Source organism: Aspergillus niger (assembly GCF_000002855.4).
Source record: "Aspergillus niger supercontig An03".
Taxonomy (NCBI): Eukaryota; Fungi; Ascomycota; class Eurotiomycetes; order Eurotiales; family Aspergillaceae; genus Aspergillus; species Aspergillus niger.
The window spans coordinates 144050-165758 of NT_166520.1; the positions used below are offsets into that span (position 1 = coordinate 144050).

General features: G+C 50.3%; 12 protein-coding genes and 2 non-coding genes across 14 annotated transcripts; 7 read left to right on the plus strand and 7 right to left on the minus strand.

Annotated features, from left to right (window-relative positions):
* Positions 1 to 264: 264 nt before the first annotated feature.
* Positions 265 to 768, plus strand: An03g00700 (hypothetical protein; the record flags this gene model as incomplete). The annotated part of the gene is made up of 3 exons (XM_059746866.1): positions 265 to 307; positions 462 to 562; positions 691 to 768. The coding sequence occupies 3 exons, from the start codon at positions 265 to 267 to the stop codon at positions 766 to 768; spliced, it is 222 nt and encodes a 73-aa protein (XP_059600176.1).
* A 177-nt stretch (positions 769 to 945) lies between these two features.
* On the plus strand, positions 946 to 1057 carry tRNA-Leu (AAG). Its single transcript has one exon. It is a non-coding gene; the product is annotated as a tRNA-Leu (tRNA).
* A 547-nt stretch (positions 1058 to 1604) lies between these two features.
* Positions 1605 to 1841, minus strand: An03g00720 (uncharacterized protein; the record flags this gene model as incomplete). The annotated part of the gene is made up of 2 exons (XM_001389938.3): positions 1605 to 1738; positions 1811 to 1841. 2 exons carry the CDS (start codon positions 1839 to 1841, stop codon positions 1605 to 1607), a joined length of 165 nt encoding a protein of 54 aa, XP_001389975.1.
* A 465-nt stretch (positions 1842 to 2306) lies between these two features.
* On the minus strand, positions 2307 to 4512 carry An03g00730 (uncharacterized protein; the record flags this gene model as incomplete). Its single annotated transcript, XM_001389939.1, has 4 exons — positions 2307 to 2512; positions 2580 to 3491; positions 3564 to 4143; positions 4204 to 4512. 4 exons carry the CDS (start codon positions 4510 to 4512, stop codon positions 2307 to 2309), a joined length of 2007 nt encoding a protein of 668 aa, XP_001389976.1.
* A 419-nt stretch (positions 4513 to 4931) lies between these two features.
* On the minus strand, positions 4932 to 6711 carry An03g00740 (uncharacterized protein; the record flags this gene model as incomplete). The annotated part of the gene is made up of 4 exons (XM_059746867.1): positions 4932 to 5510; positions 5571 to 6313; positions 6345 to 6471; positions 6697 to 6711. 4 exons carry the CDS (start codon positions 6709 to 6711, stop codon positions 4932 to 4934), a joined length of 1464 nt encoding a protein of 487 aa, XP_059600177.1.
* Positions 6712 to 7103: 392 nt separating this feature from the next.
* On the plus strand, positions 7104 to 9883 carry An03g00750 (uncharacterized protein; the record flags this gene model as incomplete). The annotated part of the gene is made up of 10 exons (XM_059746868.1): positions 7104 to 7115; positions 7340 to 7396; positions 7435 to 7577; positions 7632 to 7747; positions 7798 to 7932; positions 7981 to 8525; positions 8570 to 8843; positions 8889 to 9064; positions 9112 to 9295; positions 9348 to 9883. 10 exons carry the CDS (start codon positions 7104 to 7106, stop codon positions 9881 to 9883), a joined length of 2178 nt encoding a protein of 725 aa, XP_059600178.1.
* A 1155-nt stretch (positions 9884 to 11038) lies between these two features.
* Positions 11039 to 12555, minus strand: An03g00760 (hypothetical protein; the record flags this gene model as incomplete). The annotated part of the gene is made up of 5 exons (XM_059746869.1): positions 11039 to 11089; positions 11482 to 11527; positions 11613 to 11750; positions 11965 to 12167; positions 12334 to 12555. The coding sequence occupies 5 exons, from the start codon at positions 12553 to 12555 to the stop codon at positions 11039 to 11041; spliced, it is 660 nt and encodes a 219-aa protein (XP_059600179.1).
* A 328-nt stretch (positions 12556 to 12883) lies between these two features.
* An03g00770 (uncharacterized protein) lies at positions 12884 to 14005 on the plus strand (the record flags this gene model as incomplete). The annotated part of the gene is made up of 1 exon (XM_001389943.3): positions 12884 to 14005. The coding sequence occupies one exon, from the start codon at positions 12884 to 12886 to the stop codon at positions 14003 to 14005; it is 1122 nt and encodes a 373-aa protein (XP_001389980.1).
* A 949-nt stretch (positions 14006 to 14954) lies between these two features.
* tRNA-Ile (AAT) lies at positions 14955 to 15028 on the plus strand. Its single transcript has one exon. It is a non-coding gene; the product is annotated as a tRNA-Ile (tRNA).
* A 645-nt stretch (positions 15029 to 15673) lies between these two features.
* Positions 15674 to 16188, minus strand: An03g00790 (uncharacterized protein; the record flags this gene model as incomplete). The annotated part of the gene is made up of 2 exons (XM_001389944.3): positions 15674 to 15912; positions 15963 to 16188. The coding sequence occupies 2 exons, from the start codon at positions 16186 to 16188 to the stop codon at positions 15674 to 15676; spliced, it is 465 nt and encodes a 154-aa protein (XP_001389981.1).
* A 627-nt stretch (positions 16189 to 16815) lies between these two features.
* An03g00800 (hypothetical protein) lies at positions 16816 to 17469 on the plus strand (the record flags this gene model as incomplete). The annotated part of the gene is made up of 3 exons (XM_059746870.1): positions 16816 to 16890; positions 17033 to 17289; positions 17385 to 17469. The coding sequence occupies 3 exons, from the start codon at positions 16816 to 16818 to the stop codon at positions 17467 to 17469; spliced, it is 417 nt and encodes a 138-aa protein (XP_059600180.1).
* A 261-nt stretch (positions 17470 to 17730) lies between these two features.
* An03g00810 (hypothetical protein) lies at positions 17731 to 17976 on the minus strand (the record flags this gene model as incomplete). The annotated part of the gene is made up of 2 exons (XM_059746871.1): positions 17731 to 17747; positions 17853 to 17976. The coding sequence occupies 2 exons, from the start codon at positions 17974 to 17976 to the stop codon at positions 17731 to 17733; spliced, it is 141 nt and encodes a 46-aa protein (XP_059600181.1).
* Positions 17977 to 18227: 251 nt separating this feature from the next.
* An03g00820 (hypothetical protein) lies at positions 18228 to 19610 on the plus strand (the record flags this gene model as incomplete). The annotated part of the gene is made up of 4 exons (XM_059746872.1): positions 18228 to 18272; positions 18381 to 18554; positions 18875 to 18928; positions 19314 to 19610. 4 exons carry the CDS (start codon positions 18228 to 18230, stop codon positions 19608 to 19610), a joined length of 570 nt encoding a protein of 189 aa, XP_059600182.1.
* A 608-nt stretch (positions 19611 to 20218) lies between these two features.
* An03g00830 (uncharacterized protein) lies at positions 20219 to 21394 on the minus strand (the record flags this gene model as incomplete). The annotated part of the gene is made up of 1 exon (XM_059746873.1): positions 20219 to 21394. The coding sequence occupies one exon, from the start codon at positions 21392 to 21394 to the stop codon at positions 20219 to 20221; it is 1176 nt and encodes a 391-aa protein (XP_059600183.1).
* Positions 21395 to 21709: the final 315 nt, after the last annotated feature.

Sequence of the window (21709 nt, forward strand, 5' to 3'; positions counted from 1 at the left end):
ATGAGAGGGTTCAATCGGCCCACCCAAGCCAGATTGGATCCAAAATGTTTCCACTCCCTTTTTCGCCCGATGCTTGTTTTCCTTGGCAGAAGCTTGGTTTTTCTTCCATCGGTCGACCTGTCACCCCTCTCTGTCTCCAGTTGTTCAGAAAACAGGTGGTCATGACCGCTTTAGGGATTGATTGAAACTCCGGCTATAAGGTGACGCCCCAATTATAGCAGTTATACGCAATACCATCCTGACATCCTATCAGGATGTGAAACAATGGCTACTAGTGCTGGTAGTAATGGTTACAATGCTGCGTATTGTAAATCAATTCACATTGCTGGTAAACAAATTACCACGTACACCTCTCCACTAACTCATACTCCTCTGCTTATGAGGGATTTTGCTTACATTGTGGCTACTGATGAAATTAATTTCATATGGGAAATTATCCATTGGAGAATACTTTGGAACAGACTCCGCCGAGCTGAGATCCCCTTTGGAGGGCTTATGTTTAGACGTCTTGTCTGAGGTAGCCCTTTTATGTCACTTTATTGATCACTTAATAGTATATATGGTGTGTTCTGGGTGCATTGGGACACCGTTAAGTGTGGTTCTCAGTTTATACCGTCGGAATCTTCCTCGCCGTTCTTGGAGTCCATATGGACAGACCCTCGCATAAAGCAATATATATTTCACTACTAGTACCATATGAGATTTACTGGTACTACTAGTGATGATATTAGTGATGGAAAGAATCTCAACACAATTGAGCGCTATTAGTAAATACGGCTAACATCAGAAAAATTTTCAATCTCTTGAAGATAGGTTCTTGTGTATCACCGGATTTTCTCAATAATATGACACAAGAGTGTGGAAGATCGGCCGAGCCGGTCAAAGTAGTCTCTGATATTTAACATGGATCACATAACAAAAAAGTTAATACAAACATCATCTCAAGGCAAGATGGCCGAGTTGGTCCAAGGCGTCAGGTTAAGGTCCACCTTAATACCCAGCTTCACAGCTTCCTGATCATCGTAAGATGGCGTGGGTTCGAATCCCACTCTTGTCATTCCTTTTTGTTTTTGCCGCCGCCGCGTAGGCGGCGTTGCCGATACAGAAAGCTCCTCACTAGGGGGAAACACATCCACAACATTTTTAACCTTTTTATTATCTTAATTTAGATCATCTCCATTCCGTTCATCTTGCAGTGTTTACAACCTCATTCCGCTTTCTAGTGCTTACAACCCCTAAAAACATTATTCAGTAGAATGACCTGGGGCCATGTACAAAACAATCTCGCTAGGCATGCCTTTACTCCTATTCTATGCATATTGTGGTTGCTGGCTACCACTATCAATGGACTAATATCAGCACGCATTAACGACGAGCTATATGTCATACTTGAACACAGGTACATCGCAAATATATCTCATCAAATCATCAGAACCACCACCACGGCCACACTCCAGAACAGCTAACCAAATATATACCATATATGGCATACTACCATTCGATTCTAATACAACAAACGCATTCGAATCAGCCCCATCAACACCTCGTAAAGTCATCAGCAACTCCCTCTTATCGCATTAGCAAACAACACACCCCGCAGAGAGTCATTTCTCCGCCTTAGGCGGGTACTCCTTTCCGTCGCGCACCACCTTGGGCGCACAAGTGCAGCGCTCACTCTCCGGAACTGAGTCCAAAACGGAGGGGATATGCGCGCCGCAGCCCCACCAGGTGGCTTTGTCTGGATGCATTCATTAGTATCTTGACCTTGTGGCAAATGCTGTAGTGGGCTTGGGGGCGGGGGATGACATACTGCAGTTTGAGCAGTTGACTTTCATGCACATCTTGAAGAGATTTCTCGATCTTGTTCTTGGATATGAAGGGTGGCGGGGGTAAATAGAAGTTAATGGAAGGAGATAACTCGAGATAGAGCCGGATTTATAGCTCGTCAGTCCCTTGCTTAGTCATGGCTCAGTCGCCGACCGGGTGATCCCCGAGAAACCCGACCGGTCTCTTGCGGGGAAGTTGAGGTGCGTGGGGGTTTTATGATTTTCAGCTGGGTGTTGGGGATGAAACGTGCGTGAAGATAGTATTTGGGAGGTATGTATGTAGGGCTTAGTGGAGGGGATTGTATGGTGGAGGGACCTTGGGGGAATCGATGTCATATTACTTGTAGAGTGGACTCCCAGCTTTGTACTTTAGCCATAATAAATGCAGTGTTCAGCGTTCTACTGGGTACTCGGTATAAACAAAAGACCCCCCGAAAAGTAATGTCCTAGATCGTCATCTCATGAATCGGTCATATCCATTCACAACTTCCCCGTCCTCTCTGCAGGAGCACAGCACGTGGCTGGCTCCGGGTGCAACGTCGACTTGTTAAACGACTGCGTCGAAGGCGGCACGTCCAGTGCGGGATTCTTGGTGAAGAATCCATCGGGCTTGAGCATGACGCTGACGCGCTCGACGGGCATGACGGGAAAATCTTCAATGCGGGGGTTATGCGTCAGGCCGAAGGCTGTAATGTATCAGTAGTCTAGCCCTGCTGCCGACCGGCAATACACAATCGTAGAAGGTTCACTTACTATGCCACAATACAATATCCTCATTCTCAACAGGATCTTTCCGTTGTACCCACTTCTCCACGCCCTCGCTCTCCCGGCTCTGGTTGGTGAATTCGCCCGCCGCATACAGCTCGTCGTCCCGATACTTCGTGATCCAGATTGGCTTGGTTGCGAAGCCGGCCCGCTTGGCGCCGTATGACTTCGGGCTTGATAGAAGCATCTGACTGGGCGAGGTCTGAAGCTTGTACGCTACGGGCTTATAGGTGATGGGGTTGATGTGGGCATCGTTGCGAATTTTGAACACGCGGTGGCGGCTGATATCGGTGTTTGCCGTGCCGCTGGTGCGGAGCACTGTCTGCTCGGTTGTGTATCCCACTAGGTAGGGGTTGCTCTCATCCTCAGGCAGTGGCACACTATCTTCGTAGTAGACGGTATTGTTGAAGCCGTCCAAGGCAGGATCCATCCGGAAAGAGAACATGTGCTGATGGAAGGGCGCCATGACGCCAGGGCCGACGTTCGTGCCCCATGGAACAGTGGTGCCGTACTTCTCGTTGTCAAAGGGCACAGTGGAAAGGATACCGGTTGCTCTGACTTCTAGCTCGATGTTGGCGGCCTGGTCAAAGATGAAAGCGAAGATGTATTCGTAGTTGGCAACGGTGCAGATCATCTGCACTACTAGTTGGCGGTTACGGACGACCGTGGCGGCATTGTTGCGGTAGTTGGTATGTTTGTGCTGCAGACCGTTATCCTGCTCATGGAGGCAGATGACATTCTTCAGCAAGACAGGGTTGCCCTTTGAATCAGCGCGGTAGCCATCAAAGTACTTAATGTGACCTAGACAGTCGCAGCCTAGGGAGAGCTGGTTGGCTGTGACACCGAAGCCTACGTCTCCCACATCGAATGCCTGCTTGCGGTGATAGGGTGCACGGGGATCTATAGCGCAAGGGTCAGACTGGTCCACCTAATTTAATAGCAATAGAAGGGATGATATGGGAATAAACTTACCGCCATACGGCACGGTCATCTCCGACATGGACAATCTGTAGAAGACATTCCGCTTATCATAAGTGAGATTGTAAATAACGAGACCCTCACGGCTATTGAACCCAACGCGAAATCTCCACTTCTGCCACGAGACCACATTGTCGTCGACGTTAAAAGATGGACCCTGAGGCTGTTGGACGATATAAGGCTTGAGGTCAGTGCGCAAGGGTTCCTGCAGCAGGTCATGCGCATACTGGATGGTCTCAACTGGCTTCCAGGGCTGGGTTTCCGTGGTTTGTGTATCAACTCCACCGGGTAGATAATCCATTCGAACCAACTCGCGCTTGTGTACGTCGAAGACAGGGGAGAACTTGCAAGGCACAGAGTAGTGGTTGTTTTCGGGATGGTCTGTCGCAACGATGTACATATAACACTGGAACAAGCGACGCGTCTCATTGGGATCATCGGTGCCATAGATCCAAGGGTCGTTGCAGACAGTGACACCAGGAGGCAGGTTCAGTTTAGCCACCTCTGCCTGCACGGCCGGATGGGAGAGACAGAGTTGCTCGACTTCTCCCAGTTCGTCTGGATCACCAGGACCCTGTTGTTGTCAGAGACATTGTGAGGTAACACAGATGTGTTCTTGTTCCATGAGTCTTACCTGGACGTGTTTGGGCAATTCTTTGGCCGAAACGATTGATCTGGTGTCGGCATTCAACAATGCCTTGCCGAAGGCCATGGTATCCATGCGGTGGAAAAGAACCAGCAGCAAGCGAGTGGGCTTTGCGGGCAGGGGCTTGCCTAGCCGTTCCGCTTCAATGTACGGAACCACTTCACTCTTGATGGGTTCTTGGATATCAATCTTCTTGTACCGTAGAGGGACCCCGGGGAAGGCCGCCGCCATAATCTTGGTGGCCAGGACGATCTCCGCCGGGGTAATGGAGTCGAAGGGGTGCGTTGGGGCTGCCATCGTGTCTATATCCGGGTATCTACTAAATATTTCGAGACACTGCCGAAGTTAAAGAGAAGAACGAGGGACAGCAGAAACGAGATGCTATATAACTTTTCCTCCCCGCCCAGATTGCCCAGATTACCCCGATTGGAGACACAGGCAGGCGGAGTTGCCATATCATCCCTCTTGGGAATGTCTTGGCCTCCGCTTCGCGAAAGAGGATCTTGATTGGCTCTCACGGCCGACCCGGCGTATCTCTTACTGTATGTGGACTAGCGTGGGCGCCTTATCAGGGCCTTGCTGATCTCAGCATACCACCAATCAGAATCTGTACTGACTTGGCAGTGAGAAGAGGCCTCGTTTATGTAATGATATTTATGCCGGGACTTGTACATTTTATGCGCCAAATTAAAGCATGATTAGACACATTCCCTTCCTTACGACACCATGAAAGCCGTGACCCCAAGCACCAAGCATGCTGTGACCCCCGTCACTACTCCTGCGCCGATTCGATCCGATGTGGTGATCGGGCGCAGTTCACTGGGGTCTCGGGATGAATCTGAAGCCTGGGTCCCTGCGGCGCTGTTCCCCTGACTGGATCCTCCCGTGGTATGAGTGAGTGGGCCGGGGTTGGCCTGGAGAAGATTGGCCTGGACAACTTCCAAGGCGGCCATCTGCTGTCCCACGCCCACTGTACCATCATAGGTCCCCGTGGTCCATTGCATCCCACAGTATGTACCCGTCTTACCTCCCACACATTGGGCTGCTGCTGCCTTGGCTGTCGGTTGCAGGCGTGCCATAATGGTATCGTAGGTGAAGGGAGCCAGTCGGGCCGTGTCAGCCATCCACCGCACCAGGTAGGCCTTGAACGAAAATTGGTCCGTTTGGCAGGTCCCCACGGTCTCGCATGCGGCCTCGTAGAGCACGTTCTTGGAGCTCTCGTTCGTGGAGAGGAAGCTGCTCTGAGCCTGAAGAAGGCCGTTGACCCGTTTGCGCCAGTTCTCATCTCCGTTGGTCTGCTTTCTCATTAGTTGTACGTCGCATAACAGAGCAGAGTGACCAGGTCTCATACTTACATAGTTCCACATGTGTGCTGCCCCAAGCAGGAACACCCCGTTATTATAAGTCCACTCAATATGATTGAGGTCGGTGCAGTTGTTCTCCTCACTCGTCCCGTCGAACACATGATACTCCGGTCCAATCAGTCCTACGTCCGTCACCCAGTCCCAGACCTTATTCGCCCAATCCGCATACGTCGCGTTGCCCGTATATCGCGCGAGTCGAGCCGCGATGTTGAAGAAGCATCCGTTCGAGATCGAATTCCGGTATGTGTAGCCGCTGTTGAAAGTATAGATCTGCCACTTCAGCCCTCCTCCACACTTCTGCGTATTCCATCGTTGTGCTTGTTCGTTGAACACGGCCTGCGCGAGAGATAGCCACGACGGTTGGTCGGCTGGGGGATTGGGGAAGTTTCGCTCGGCGGCGCGCAGAGCAGCGAAGGCCCAGAACGCCTGGTCATCGTTTCCCTCCGTGCGCGTCTGGTTGGCGGGCATGAAATCTCGGTTGGGACCGACCTGGTGGAGGATGGCTTGCGCGGTCAGGTCGTTGTATGTGGTATCTCCGGTGTAGGCCCAGTAATTGACCAGGGTGCCGAAGAAGGCCCCCGCCTCCCACCAATAGTATGGATCTGGAAGGTTTCCAGGAACATCGCCGGTGTTGTTGCCCGTATAGAAGCTGACTAGGTCCCAGGCGAGTTCGCTTGCGACGCTCTTAACGCTGTCTAAGGGACAAGAAGTGTCTGTTAGCTTCCAACAGAGGTCTAAGTATTGATCAAGGTCTGCGAAACTCACCAGGGTTTTGGAGATCGAGGTCGATCGCCAGGACGTGGAAGCAAGGGAGAGACCAAACAACACACAAGATGATGGATCGCCAAAGGCGAAATTGTGGAATGCGCGACATCACACCAAATCCATCAAGCTGTTTGCAAAACGAGTAAAAAGACAAGGAATCGAAGATGAAATATTCAGGAAGAGAGAAAGAAGAGACAAAGATAGAGGAGAGGCGCGGTCCAGTGAATTCGAAACATTATGCTGAGGCTGGCTGTGGAATAACACGAAACGGCATATGCAAGGGCCTTCTGCGGGCCGTAGCAAGGATCTTATTATTGCCAGTAAATAGATGCCGTTCAGATACTTTACATACAGAGAACCAGTGCATGGTCAGCTCTCTGCTACTCTGTATCATCCTCAATTGGTTTATTGCCCGGACAGGTCCTTAAGTAGATCCCAAAGGAATTTCTTGACTAGTACCGGACAGGCGTACTCTGAGGTCTTGGACACGCAGTAACCAATAATAACATACTACTCTACTAGCCTAATATCAATCCAGGCATAATTTCTTATGCACACCAAAGCTTTAACTATAAAGTAGTAGACCACTGACTAAAGGCAGAGTACCGTTGACTACCGTAGATGTTGTGGGGGCAAGTTCTATCTTCATTCTTCCGCACACACTTTCGTCGTCAAAACCAGCAGGCTGATCATCAAGTACACTACCAAGCCACATACTTACTTGTAGTGCTATATTTCCACTGTTTCGCCTGCACTATCATGAGCCTCTTGGTAATATCATCTCTATCAACTGCAGCTAATCGATCATATCATCTGCCGATAACGGGCGGGGTCGCTTACTCAGCTACATTTTGGTGGGGAAATTGACTCCTCCAGCATGGATTCGGGCTGCTGCTTCTCTCTCCCTCGTCAAGTCCAGCAAATAAAGCTGCAGCATATGCTATTCATCCAAGGTTATAGGCTTATGGCCTAGAAAGGAAAACTAACTCCTGTAGGAATTGCCAGTTAGGGACAATGGACCATTCCCAGCGTCCCAAGCGAACCAGCAATGCGTATGACCATCTCTTTCCCCAGATGTGGATGCTTCTAGTTCACGTCCACTAACCCCGCCAGCTGTCAACGCTGTCGCTCCCGCAAGGTCAAATGTACTGGCACCCATCCCTGCGACAAGTGCTGTCAACGTCGGGAAGACTGTGTCTTCGAAGATGATCGCAAGATCGTAGTCTCTGAAGAGTGAGAACCATGATCTGCCATTACCGAGAGAGACCAAGTTAATCTTCTTCCCAGGTTATTCCTATCCCTCAAGCGAAAAGTGGAGGCTTTAGAAAAGAGCGGTGACTCTTCCCCGGTGGTCAAACGCCGGCGAGCCGTGACGGCTGACAGTGCGAATGAATCCAGCTATGGTAAGGCAAAACACCCTTTCATGCTGCATATCCTTATCTAATCAGTACAGAACCAGCATCGGAGTTGGCCCGAGAGGCATCGCTCGACCCAGTCGAGTCCCATCGAATGGATGACCATTTCACCTCCAACCCTTTCATCAATCCGGGCTACCTCAAGCATACCGGACGACGACAGCGGATATGGCGTAGGTTATCTACTTCCTCTTGGATGGCAATTGCTGACCGCTGCGCAGTGTTTCTTGGACCGACTTCGACCTGGTCGTTCAGTCGCCGCATTCTTACCATTGTACAGGCACATATCTCGCCAGAGAGTCCACGCGCAATCCCTCTCGCGGTAGATGGCGATGCATATCAAATACAGTGGCGCCACGCCAGTTCTGAGGAGGCTCCTGACATTAGCGGTCTGCCCTCTCTAGAGCATGCACTGTACATGGTGAGCACCGTGCAGTTTCATTTCACCCACCTGTACCGGCTATTCGATGAGGATGAGTTCTATCGGCATTTGTATGAGTTTTACGATGATGCGGCAGCCAAGGTGCAGGAACGCCGTCTGTGGTACGTGCAGTTTCTCATCATCCTAGCCTTCGGAGAGGCCTTTCTGGACCCAGTGCGGAACCACACAAACACAGCGGGCTGGACCAAGTATTTCTCCAGGGCTATGTCACTGCTGCCCGATATTACCGGGTTATGGCAGGACCCTACACTCGCGATTGAGGTGCTGGCTCTCATTGGGCTGTATTTCCATTCGGTGGATATGAGGGATACTGCCTATTGCTATGTGAGTATCCGCACAATGTTTTGTGTGCTTGGCTAATCATGTAGATTGGCCATTCAATGCGCATGGCATTGGTTGAAGGGTTTCACCGAGCGCTCCCAGTCAATCAATTAGGACGAAAGTTAGTCGAACGCTGCAGCAACATCTGGTGGACAGTGTATATCCTGGACCGTAAATTCGCGGCGCTGATAGGATCCCCGAATTCAGTGCGGGACGACGAGATCACCACGCTGTTATGGGACCCGCGCACGTGTTCTCGCAATGAGGCTACCCTGAGCCTTCATGTCAAGATCACGCAAGTCATAACGCGCGTGTTGAACAGTAAGTTACTTTCTGCCTAGTTATCGCAATGCTGACATCCAGTAGCTGTATACAGTGCCGATGGCACACTGGGAGGGGTCTTTCTTCGCAAGGTACGATCAGTCTTGCAAGAAATGACAACCCTCTCGCAGGAGCTCGATGAGGTCTTTACGAATCGCTTCGCAAACTCAGTTGACTCGCTATCTGGGGTTACCACACGCCTGACCCTATCCTGTCATCTTGTAAGCGCCACCCCTATCACAGTGTGTGCCGCTGCTGATAGTCATAGTGCATCATTGTCACAACAAGACCCCTCGTCCTGAGCCTGCTATGGGAGCGCCTCGGTTGCTTTGAGGCAGGTACCGAGTTTCGCACTTTATCCCCGCCCGTGCAAGCATTGCTTCAGGCGTGCATCGACTCCGCGACGAAATCATTGCGGATACTTACCGCATTGCGCGACCAAAACCTCCTAGGTTCGGGCCACCCCAACTCACGTCATATTCCGATACTGACATGGATGTCCAGAAACTTTCCTTCCTTTCGACCTAGAAAACCTCTTTTCCTCCTTCTTTATTCTTTCTGTAATCTCCGCCATCCTTCCCGACACCCTGACCGATCCGAGTTACCGCGACATGGGCTATAGCCTGCTCGACGCGATGATCGAGCGAGGAAACCGCGTGGCGCAGCTTCGCAGATCCGAAGTTGAGCTGCTGGAAGAACTGATAGCTCCCTTAATGCAACGGCAGGGCCGATCCCCCGACATCGGAAATTATGATTCTGCGCGGCCGCACCTGGCCACACCTACCAGCCAAGGTCAGGAGCGACACACGGAGCAAATTGAACCATCAGAGTCAGGGCTGCATGGGGAGATAGGGGGATCAGGGATTCCGCCCCCACATGAGATCTCGGAGCAGGATGACGAAATCGCACTTGATTGGCGGGGATTAGGGCTGTCGTTGGACTGCATGCTGACAGCGGCGGACCAATTGAACACGAATAATTTGGTGCTGGATGCAGAGCGCGAGGGATTGCAGACAGACCTGTGGTTGTGGGAGAGTTGAGCTATCATGGGCGAGGAGTTGCCGGAGAAAGAGAAAGAGAAAGATGACTACCGGTGTAGAAGTCCGGATGATGAGTCCACGAACCTTATGCATGTGGCGTACTTTCGGGTCTTGAGTTTGGTACCTGATTTTGCAGATAGTTACTAGATAGATAGTAGTTGTACCTGCATGCCAGCAAATACAAAAGTCTAGCCAATCAGCATTCCCTCTTCAACTATACCACCACACCGTCCTCATTCCTGGAGCCCCTACCGAAGCCTAGGGAGGAACGCGATCAAACAGCCAACATAAGGCTTTGGCCCCTGTTCTATGATACTACCGAATCCCTCCGATAGCATCATTTTGATCTCAACACAATAATACCGAACAGAACACGATACTGTGTAGGCCCCACAGTATCAAAGCAAATACCCAACAGTGGGAGAGGAATTGGCTCGGCACATGAAGTGACATGTCCACTCGATGTACCGAATCGGTAGATAGTCTAGAAACTCCCCCTCGGAGCGAGCCGCTATCTTACATGCAAGCGGGCGTCCGACTGAGTGGGTAGTGAACCAAATCGGAAAACAATAAATTGTAGATGGGAAATCACCATGTAAAGATCGATTCCGTAATACTCCGTCTCTTATCCCAGGTAGGAGGCAAATAATAGCTCTGAGCTATCCGGATGATACTTTTCGAAATATTCGCCCAGTGTTTGTTTGTCTGGTTCCGCGGACAGGTCGGATCCGTGGTATGTGGCAAATTAGCCACACCCACATCCACATATTCCGGTGTACTTTGTAGACTAGATGTTGTGCTGTACAGAGAGGGTGTGTAGTGCCAATGGATACAAGAGAAATTATCAGTCAATCATTTTGATCAGAATCTTGGATACGGAGTAATCTATGGAGTACATGGAGCGTGATCTAGAAGTGTGTGGAAAGGGACAAACATGACTCCCTCGGTAAAACACTAAACAATAAACAGGTTACTAGTTTTGGGTCCACCCCGAGAATGCCGCTGAGTAATGCCCTCCCTATGTTAACTGACTAGTTAACTTATACACAAGTAAAATCTCCTCAAAGCCTCGCCCTTGAGTAACTAGCCCTGAACAGTCCTACGACCGGCGTCCATCCGTGTCGACTTGCGTATGCAAAATCACCGCCAAGCAGACTATTTAACAACCATACGTAGGCGTCCTGTTCCTGAACGGGAGATGTCCGTCTGTCAACTACGACGGAAGCGCATCCATGGGCCAAGCCACGGCAAGAAATAAGGTAAATCAAACGAACCGTGGAAGTCGTCAGCTACGATGGGATGATGCCAAAGAAACTGAATCGAGGGGAAAGAGGCTGGATGGGACTATTATTAACTTTTTCTCTTCTTTTGTGGTTGGGTTTTTTGTGGTGGTGGCCGAAGGCATACGTAAGTGATGCCCCACTTTGAGGATGAGGCGCCAGCCAGTGGCGTCTATTGCTGCTAAACTGGTGGTTTTGCTTAGGAGAAATGGCTGTTTTTACGGAGTATTGTGGATTTAATTTCTGATAATCGGGTTTTCCTTCTTCTTGTTATTGAAAGGAGTTATAAAAATGCTGCCTGAGGTAGATGGGACAAACCTTCACACTCTCGATCGACAGTCTCTCGGTCGGACCACCCAGTAGTCTAGTACTGAGATAACACACGTGGAGGGGAGGGATCGATCAATATTCTGGACAGAGAGAGAAAGGAGTTGCGCTGCTAAGCCAACGCTAGTCGATGCTTAACTCCGCCCGGCGCCAATTCTTGCGTCTTCATCACTCCACTCCCTGGCGGTTTTATTTCTCTGCCTAGCCTACTAAGACTCTTGACGACGTTGCTCGGATCCCGGCATCCAGTCAGACACTCCCTCTCTATCAATTGAATTTTTTGGAGGCAATTTTCTTTTCTTTCTTTGCTCTTCCATCTCGCTTGTCACATTTGTGATCTTCTGAATGATGTCCAGCCGTAGCTAGTATCTCTCCAATGCTTTCGTAGTACACAATCGGTGCTCTGACCCACATCCTAGAACCACCATCGTGGCGTCTAGAATTAAACTTCCCCAAATACACAACAAAAGGTACCGGAATGCTGCCATTCGTCCGAGCAACCATCCACCAGACCACATGGCGCCCTCCCAGCTGACGGTCCGGTCTCCCAGTCTGGCTGCCAGACCGCTGCAGTTTCTTTGCTGCACCACGGGTGGACGACGCAAGGGGGCCGGATTACGTGGGGAGCAGAGGGAGAGGATTGGGTGGAGGGATGAAATGGCATGCCACAGCCGTGCCTGGATGGTGGAGGCCCCCATCAACAAAATAAGAAAAAAATAGGCAAAAAAACAATAACAACATTGGCTGGCGGAATCTACAAAAAGCCCCATCCACCAACGGAGTCCATCGCGCCGCATTCGACGCATCCTCGTTCGCTCGCCATGGCTGTCCTGCGTTTCAGACCATCGTCGCCCTCCGTTTCACTGCCCTAAACGGGGCTATCGACACTTCGGCTTTCCTCTCCTTTAGTTGGCTCCAGTCCAGGCGCACAGGTGCTGGCACTAGTCCAGTACACTCGTCAATTTTCCCACCATGGCGGCGCCTGCCTTGGCCCAATGCTGACGATTCCTTTTGCGCTGCCTGTCTCCACTTCCTCTTGATCGAGGCCACCATCAAACCCACCATCTCCCCAGAAGAGAGAAAAGACAGTCAGCCTAGAACGGGGGGGCCGATTAGGGCGCAGTCCGTCTATATACCTACCCAAGTCGCCCCGGTTCTTTGGCAGCCCCTCCCCGTTTTTGTCCTGTTCATAGCACACTCCTTATTATCGTTGCTTTGCAAGATTTCAGTCACTCCTTTTTTGGACCCTGGTTATAGCGGTGTTGAAGACAAACACACCGTATAAACCCATCAACCTCCTTCACTTCGGGAAATCCACCACTCCTCCCCCTTCATCCTGCGGATACAGACTTCACTGGTTGACTCACTGGTCTGAACATAACCATTCTCCACCATGCAGTGGAAGTCACTCCTTTTGTGCGCTGCCATCGCCGAATCGGCCCTGGCTCGCACCCACGGCCACCAGCGCCGTCAACACGGTCACGGCCACGCCCAGGAGGCTCATGTGGCCGCCCGTGACGTCGAAGTCGAAGTGCACACCGTCGTCAACATCGAGCACGTCACCCTAACCACCACCGTCTACGGCCAGCCCACTGAGGCTGCCGAGGCCACCACCAGCACCACTGCCGAGGCAGCAGCCACCACCGATGCCGGAGCCTTTGTGGAAATCGACTTGGACGAGGATCTCGCCATCAGCGCCAGCCTGGGTCTCTCCCTCTCCCTGGGCCTGGGCCTGGGCGATGACCACACCAGCACCACCACCCACACCAGCACTTCCACCAACACCAAGACCCACACCGCCGCCTCCCAGACAGCTGCTAGCACCACCGCTGCCGCCACCAGCACCGGCAGCTCAGCCAGCGAGGCCTGGACCGCGACTCCCACCAATGGAGTCTACTCGACCGCCGGATTCGGCGAGCGCACCAACAGCAGCAGCAGCGGCGTCACCTACAGCGGCAACGTGGGCAACCCCTGGGGCAGCAACATCCAGGAGGTGAGCGCCAGCGACGCCTGGCAATACAAGTACGTCATCCGCATGGAGGGCAGCAACACCAAGGACTGGTTCGTCAGCTTCTGGAACAAGATCGGACCGGATGGAAAGATGGACGGATGGTACGGACACTCCGCGTTGAACTTCACCCTCGCCGCGGGCGAGACCAAGTACGTTGCTTTCGACGAGAACAGCCAGGGTGGATGGGGCGCCGCCGAGGGCGACAGTCTCCCTACTGATGACTATGGCGGTTACTCCTGCACATGGGGTGAGTTCGACTTTGGCGATACCGACAACAGCGGCTGGTCTGGTTGGGATGTGTCTGCTATTCAGGCTCAGAATGCCGACCAGACGGTCCAGGGTATGCGTATTTGCCAGTACTCGGATAAGCAGTGCTCGTATATCACGACTGATGCCGAGACGGTGGTGAATGCGTACACTGCCTCTGAGGCGTCGGTGGATGGTATTGGTGGAACTGTGTCGTCGGGTGCGGTGCGCTTGACGGTTGAGGTGGATTATAGCTAGATGTTTGATTTAGTTGTCGATGTGGATGTGGATGTAGATACCTCTTGACTTTCTTGTCTGTTTGTTTTGTTTATGTTGATGCTGTTGTATGTACACCGGATCGTGGATTCGCGGAAATATACATAGTTTTACCGATTAACTATATATGGTATCATTATTGAGTGTTGAGTACAGGTAGTCAAGTTGAGTAGAGTATTAGAACAGTCGAGAGATCGCGGGTATCATTAGTCTAAATTACGTTGTGATTTCGATCATCGGGATGTCTCACATTGAAACCGGGGATTGGGGACGCTGATCCGATCGCGGTGGAGTGGAGCAACGGTCTACTAGAGATCCTGTCTGGATGCGAGGAGAGAACTGTTTGCTGATCGAGGATCGGCCGGCGGTGAAACTGCTGCAGGCGATGCTCGGAAGGCTCGGATCGCTGCCGCTGTGCCGCAGGATTCATGACTGCAGGTTGGCGTCCACGGTTAAACGCCTCTCAAGGGATTTATTGTTATAGAGCCAGTTGGTGTGCTTATTGACGTGGTCGTGCTGCGAAGTATTTGGTGGGTAGTAATAAAATACTTACTATTGAGCACTGCATCATACTCTACTACGAGGAAACTGGACGACTTGCACCGCCTGTGCTGTGGAACTAAACGGCTGCTCACAATATATACTTACCGCCGACATTCACCACACAGGCATTCTAGTACTCCATCTTGATCATGGTAGAATTGAAAAAGATAGTATGTTTCATATGAGGGATCCATAGTAAGTTGAAATTGAATTAGAACACTTTAAGTAGTACATACACAAGCCAAGCCTTTCTTATTTCGTGAATGATAGTGTTGGACTGTCGCTTCATGATCGTTGTCATCGATGGGTAGTGAATCAGCCTGTTGTTCCTCTTGCTAAACGCAAGACTGGCTTATTTAATGAGTTTAGTTGGTCTCCTTCAACAACTGGTCCCATAGCTCAGTTGGTTAGAGCGTGACGCTAATAACGTCAAAGTCGAGGGTTCGAGCCCCTCTGGGACCATCTTTTTTGTCTCTTTGGTTTTTTAACCTATTGTTTTCCCGCCCCACAGAGATAAGAAGCGCGCACCTACTCAGACCACCAACTAGCCTTGAAAATGCTAGAACCAGGATGCACACGTCTACGCAAGTCTGGATAACGATCGGTTGGACAACATAATCCCGATGCATTTCCACCGGGGCATTCATCATAGTGAGACTGTTACTGTACAACGAATGACATGTTTGGGAGCACAGCAGTCTCATCGATCAATCACATCAAAACCTTCCACCATCCCCTTGTCTACCAGCACTTCACCATCCCTAAAAGATCATACTCATAGAGCGTAGACTGCATTTCCAAGTCTGCTCAAGTCGAACCACATAGACAATAGTCTCGTGGCCTCGAGGCCGTTCCAGGCCAGCCGATCATATAAAGGCCCTGCTGCTCGGTACGGGAGCCCGTCTATGTGGGAGCTGCCCCTGCCACACGGAGTCGGCGGAAAATAGCGATCATGGCTCAAGTGCCGCCGTCCCGAGTGGCAAGAGGAGCTTCCTCGTAGCAGGGATCCGGTACCGATGCAGACGGGCCTTTGTACGCCCTACTGGTAAGCAACTAGCTTCCAGATCACGTCACTTTGCATAGGTAGTTCACGCAAAGTCATGGAGCTCAAGCAGGCCAGTCAAGGCCCAAGGTAGCCAGGACAGGTCGCACGGACTCAACAGAGCCATCGCTGTCCATGAAGACAGCTCCGATAATAGCTTCAACGGCGCTAGCCATGACTTTGTCCGCGACCATTCCGGCCTGGGCTGGATTGACAATGACAAGTTTGTCCAGGCCCAGGTTACGTCCAGCCTGGGCGATGTATGTGTTGCCGGCCTTCGTTGAGAGGATACTGTTCGTGAATTCTGCCATAAGGGATGAGAATGTGATTCTGGTTAAATGGAATAATATCTACCTCTGCCCTTTCGGGCTTCGTATCCGTCCAACGCCAGAATCATTCTGAGAACGGCATCCCCAACGAGAGCAAGTTGCTTGTGACCATCCGTGCGATTGATCAATCCGGGCATGTGAACCCCAGCAGCGACTAGTGCTTCCATCGCACGATTCGGGTCATTGAAGATGTACCCGATAAGGCTTTGCAGGGTCTGGGCCCTCTCCGCAGGAGCAGGAAATGAAGGCATTGTGTCGTCGTAGAGTTGCTTGGTGTGGTTATAACGAGTATCAGAGCGGTCAAAGCGAGTATATAAGAAAAGAGGTCTGTAGGAGAGAACAGGTTGGTAAGGGATTGGGTGGGGAGGGACAATCAGATGCGAGAAGGATGGCCCTTTTAACCCCTTCCCTGGGGTTGGGGAGGGGTTCATCATGTGATGTTGCTGCATGTGCTGCGCCAACTATCTAGCCTTGCATTCGTTGGTCAGCTTGCCTTGCGTATCCTTGACCCTTCAATACTAACGGATTAGCTATCATCCACAGGATACAGTACATACTTCTCTTATCTTTCGGCCGCTTCACCTGTCAACATAATAGATCTTTATTTACATTATGAGAGTACTTTCGGCCGGATTTCATGCTCAAAATTTGAGACTTATTTTGAACGCTGTTTTAAGCTGGAAACTGTAACCCCGCAAGTTAAGTGTCTCAGCCTCGCGGGTCACCCCATCGATCCCGCAAAGGCTGAATTGAGGTTGCGAGCAGCACCCCCACCCGAATAGTCTGTCTTGGAGCTTGGATTCTGGCCCAATCAAACCCTAGACCAACAACACTGTGAACGGCTGTGCACTAACTATTGGCGGCTAGAGCCGGTGACAATGAATTACGACTGTGGCTCCCAGATTGCATCAGCTAGGGATTCACTTGTTGAAAACTATAGCGAAATCTCAGCTGTCCTTTGATTTTGGCTCAACGGTTGGAAGTATTTGGCAGGGTTGAACTTATTGCTGTTGCTGCTATGTGACAAGGAAAGCTCATCTATATTTATGGGTATCGCAAGGCTTTCTCTACACCCATGGTGTTATCGCCTACTAGGCAGCCTTGCTAGTCCTAGCACCTAAGGGTCAGTGCACCACAACACCTGTGGCTTTTGGGGACAGAGCATTGTTGAGTATAACCCCGCAATCATACCCTTGCATAAAACCCACCAATAGCATAAGCTGCCTTGATACAGAGTATACTGGGCGCTTCTCCGATGGAGCCACATCATGCGCCACGCCGGCTCCTCCTAGTTCATCTGCTCAGCCACTTATGCAGGGCTGCCTGAGTGACTCATTGAGGTTGTCTCAAGGGTATCAAAGTAAAAGCTGAGCTCGGAGGCTTTTAGCAGCAGCGAAGGTAATTACTGTGTATTGATATGAGGTCAGTGACTTTCATTTAGGCATAGGGACGCCATAATTGAAGCGATAACTAGCAGGAGTGAGAAAGAGGAGTATATGGAGAGGGAACTGGTCACAAGAGTTGAGAAATAACTAGAATAAGAGGACAGTGATATGCTTTTTCCTAATAACCACTGCGCCGCTACCCACCCAAAACATGTGCACACTGACCAACAAAATCAACTAGCGCAGATACGGAAATGCCAGATACCCATCACCACCCTTCTGACAAAGGTTGAAACAATATGACAGTAGACCACACATTAAGTAGAGGGCACGTAGAAACCGCAACACCCTCTTAAAGGGCTCAATTCAGATCCTCATAATCCAATCAAAGATGGACACCCCCTTGATCTACTCCTTGACTGCATCTTTATTTGTGGATAGCGATGAAGATATGAGCCTACGGAAAAGCCCGCGTTTTGGTTTCGGAGATTGCTCGTTGCATTGGAGTGTCGAAGCGTCGGAAAACGTACTCTCCGAGTCACCCTTTGGTTGGTTTTTCGCCTCATCTTTAGCAAGTTCGTCGATGAATGTGGGCATGTCACGCGTGCCAGAAGGGTTCATGCGCATGGTCGGAGCTCGAGATGTAGGAGACATGGTGACTGGATAATGTGGTTTGGATGATGACTCTAAGATCAAGTTCCCCTTCGTACTAGCTGGAGAATGAGATCGTAGGAGATATGGAAGGCGTCCTGTTAAAGCAATGCAGGACACAAAGAACAATTGCACGAGATAAAGTAGTTTTTATATTCTGAATGTGGATGATTCAATTTCAAGTTCCTCTTTGTACGAGGTGGAGAGTGAGGTTGTAGTAAGAGTCTGAGAAGCTTGTAATGAAGCAATGCTGGATGAAAAGGACAGTTACCGGAGAGGAAGTGGCCTATATATACTCCGTATGTGGCTGATATACTAAAGCGAGGTATAGAATGCTTCAAGGCAACAATATTGGCCTTCCTAAGGCAGTGACATTCCCGTAGACAAGCATGTGATGGGGTAGACAGCTAAAATCTCACGGGCTTGGCGTGAACACAAGTGCCCATTTTTCCGTTCTAGAATGCCATGACGCTGAGGGCTGTGGTGTTCAGCCTCACGGAAAAAAATATCTTAGCAACATCTTGTTCATGCCTTCGGCGCAGGTTTTCAGAGAATGGGAAGAGCGGGATTCAGACTTTGCCGTATATCGAGAGAGGACCCCCATATTATAGCTAAGAGCTGTTAACCATATCATATCTAGGCCCTAACATCTGCGTACATCTCACATAACGCAGCATGAATATCTCGCATCGAAGTCTACCCCAAAGTTCTGGAGCTTGGCAAGTGGTCTGGACACCTGGGTATTTGTGAATTGAATGACGACATAGACACTTTAGCCGACAGACTATATCCTAGACGTGAGTCAGGGGGCTCATTGTTAATTTAATCTTATGCGTGATGTAGTCTACTAGTGCCTAGGCCACAGCCAGTAAGCGATATCATTGGCTATAGCTGACCGCAGGCTTCGAATGTCTTCAAACCGCCGACAACAGTATACAACAACCGCACATTGCAAGTAAGGTGTATTTCACATAATATATAGATTATGAAAGTACTTCTATTCAATGCATTAATTGTTTACATTTCTACATGAAACCATATTTCAGTATTCGAATCAAACGACAAGTAAGGTCATGCCTACGAGACGCAGGTAACAATGGGTTAGATGCATTGCGTCATACCTAAGTTGCATAAAGTGAAAAAGCTGAAACAATCATAACGTGACTCTCAGAGCAGCCGTTCAACGCCAAAATCTATCCTATGCATGATTTGGCAGCCTAAGTGGCTGTGGAAGAATAATGCACACAGCGGCTAATCAGCATCCAAGATTTACTAAAACGGCTTTAGCTCGCGCTACCTTATCTTTCCAATCAACAACCACTCATCTTGTGGCATTTTAGACGGCATGGCCAATGGGACACATCGGATTTCTTCTCATAGTCACATGGCCAACGACGTGGCAACTACTTACCGTGACTCACAACAGACGTGTTTGCCTGATTGACGTGAGTAAGCTGCTGGGAGCTAGATTGAGGTGTCCAGGGGCATTCCAGACTTTGCCTGCATTTGTTTTCGACCGGACAATCGGACCTCTTCTAACTCAGCACTCCCTGTACGCAGTGCACCGCCAAATTAATAGCTCTTTCAGAGTCGAAAGTAAAAAAGGGGTTATTGCCATGATTCGCAGCGAAAAATAAATCCAGTCTCTCGGCTACTTTGACCTTAGTTCATCCGTTCTCATTGATCGAACAACATTTTTTTGCGTACTATTTCTGGAGAACGGAACTTACTCTGGTATATTCACCCACCAATAGAAGGGAATACGACATGAACTTGGCATTCGAGCTTAGCACTCGGAGATATCCGAGCTGTTCGGTGTTAAAGGTTCCGGTGGCGCAATAGTTTTAAGTCTGGACCGGTTTCTTGGATGCTAGTAAATGTCCCCGCCAATCAGACCCACCGGGTACCTGATCCCAATATCTAAAAGGTAAAAAGTGCCGATCAGATTCGTGAGTTCCTTGATGGCCATGCGCTAATGTCGATTTAATCTCCGCGATACGAGTGGCAAAGTGGTGTTATGTGGTTGAGATTTTCAACTAGCGTGGATCATAAGTGGGGAGGTACTGACTCGAGATGTAGAGAGGGATTGGGTCTGCTGTCTACGCAGTCTGCTGAAGGCATGTTGACTTATCTCTACTTAGGACAATTAAAAATGCATCGAGCAGCGGATGTAATATTATAAGCGGTAAAGTATGACTAGTGTTTCTCTATGGTATAATGACAACCTTCTACATTTCCTATAACGTTACCCCTGTATGCCCACAACACGACCACAATTTCCGTTGGACATCTGGATGGTAGCCGAAGTGTCATGAATAGACGCCTTGGCGTAAACAGAAGACTGTGAGCAGGTTGTTGTGTGGATTAGATAGCAGTATCTGATGGAGGAAGAAACCGCGTTGTAGTAGGACATGGCGCAGGTGGAGCTCTCCATGCAGCTGACACAGCAATCATATGCAGAACTGGTGTCGCCAACAGTCAAGCTTTCACCGGGAACGTTGGTGAAGGCGATCAGGTACATGTATTGGCCCGCAAAAGAGCCAAATTCAGAGGAGAGAGGGTCGCCAGCAATATTGCTAGACCCGCACGCCTCGTAGAAGGTGGTGGTAGCCACGGCGGCCACGGCGCTGGTAGTCGACGTCACGGTGGTTGTTTCGGCAGCCGCGGATGTGGTTTCAGTGATGGTGGACGTGGTACTGTAGCTCAGCGTGGTTGAGACATCGGAAGGGACCACGACTGAAGTACTGGTGATAGTGTTTGTCACAGTCACGGTGGATGTAGGAGTGACTGCGGTAGCAGTCGCGGGAGATTGGGCTACTGTGGAGACGGTTGTGGTCTTGACAATAATCTTCTGGTGGCACTCGACCTCTTGAGGATATTGATAGTCGTCCAGCCAGGAGGAACAATCGTCCTGCTCGATCAAGGACCGCTTGGCAGCAGTAGCTGTAGGCAGTGTTTCCACAATGGGAGAAAAACCTGAAGAGCTGGCAATTGTGGACGTGCTCGTGCTCGTGGTGGAGATGGTGACAGATACAATGGCAGTGACAGCAGCAGGAGTGATAGTCACCGTTGCAGTGTCATACTCAGTTGAGGTTGTCGAGAAAGTATCAGTGACCGTGTCAGCTGTGGAAATGGCTGTAGTCGTCTCATAGTCGGTGATGGTCACAGTCGAGGCGTCAGGGGTCACAGTGACAGTGTCTTGTGTCGTCGAAAAGACAACAACCGGTGTCGGGTCATGGATGGTGCGCGTGATGGTAGTGGTAGGAACAAGTGCCAATGAGTTTGTTCCCAGCTGCGTGCGGCAGGACATCGAAGGCACATAGGCCTGACTGCTGGCCACAGGCGAGCTGGCCGCGGGGGTGATGGCTGCGACCCGACCGAGCAGAAAGCCCGCGGCGACAATGAAGCCCTGGATTGACATTTTCACAGGTTGGCAAAATATGAGGTCAATATGTATGGCAATTACTCAAAACACTCGGTAGGTTCGGAGTGTCCTCGCAATAAGTACTCCGTCCCTGAATTCTGGTGGGATTCGGTGTCGGCTATTTTCGCCGTCGTTGATAGACCCGCGATCCAGTGGGCGTCAATAGTCCAGCTGAATACGAAGGCTGAGACAGGAACCAGAAAATAGCTCCGTCGCGTGTGCATTCCTTCTTTGTCTTCTCTTTGCCGAATCTCCGACAGAGAGGAAATCCTTGAGTGATCTATATACAGTGACCCGCCTCTTGCAAGAGAG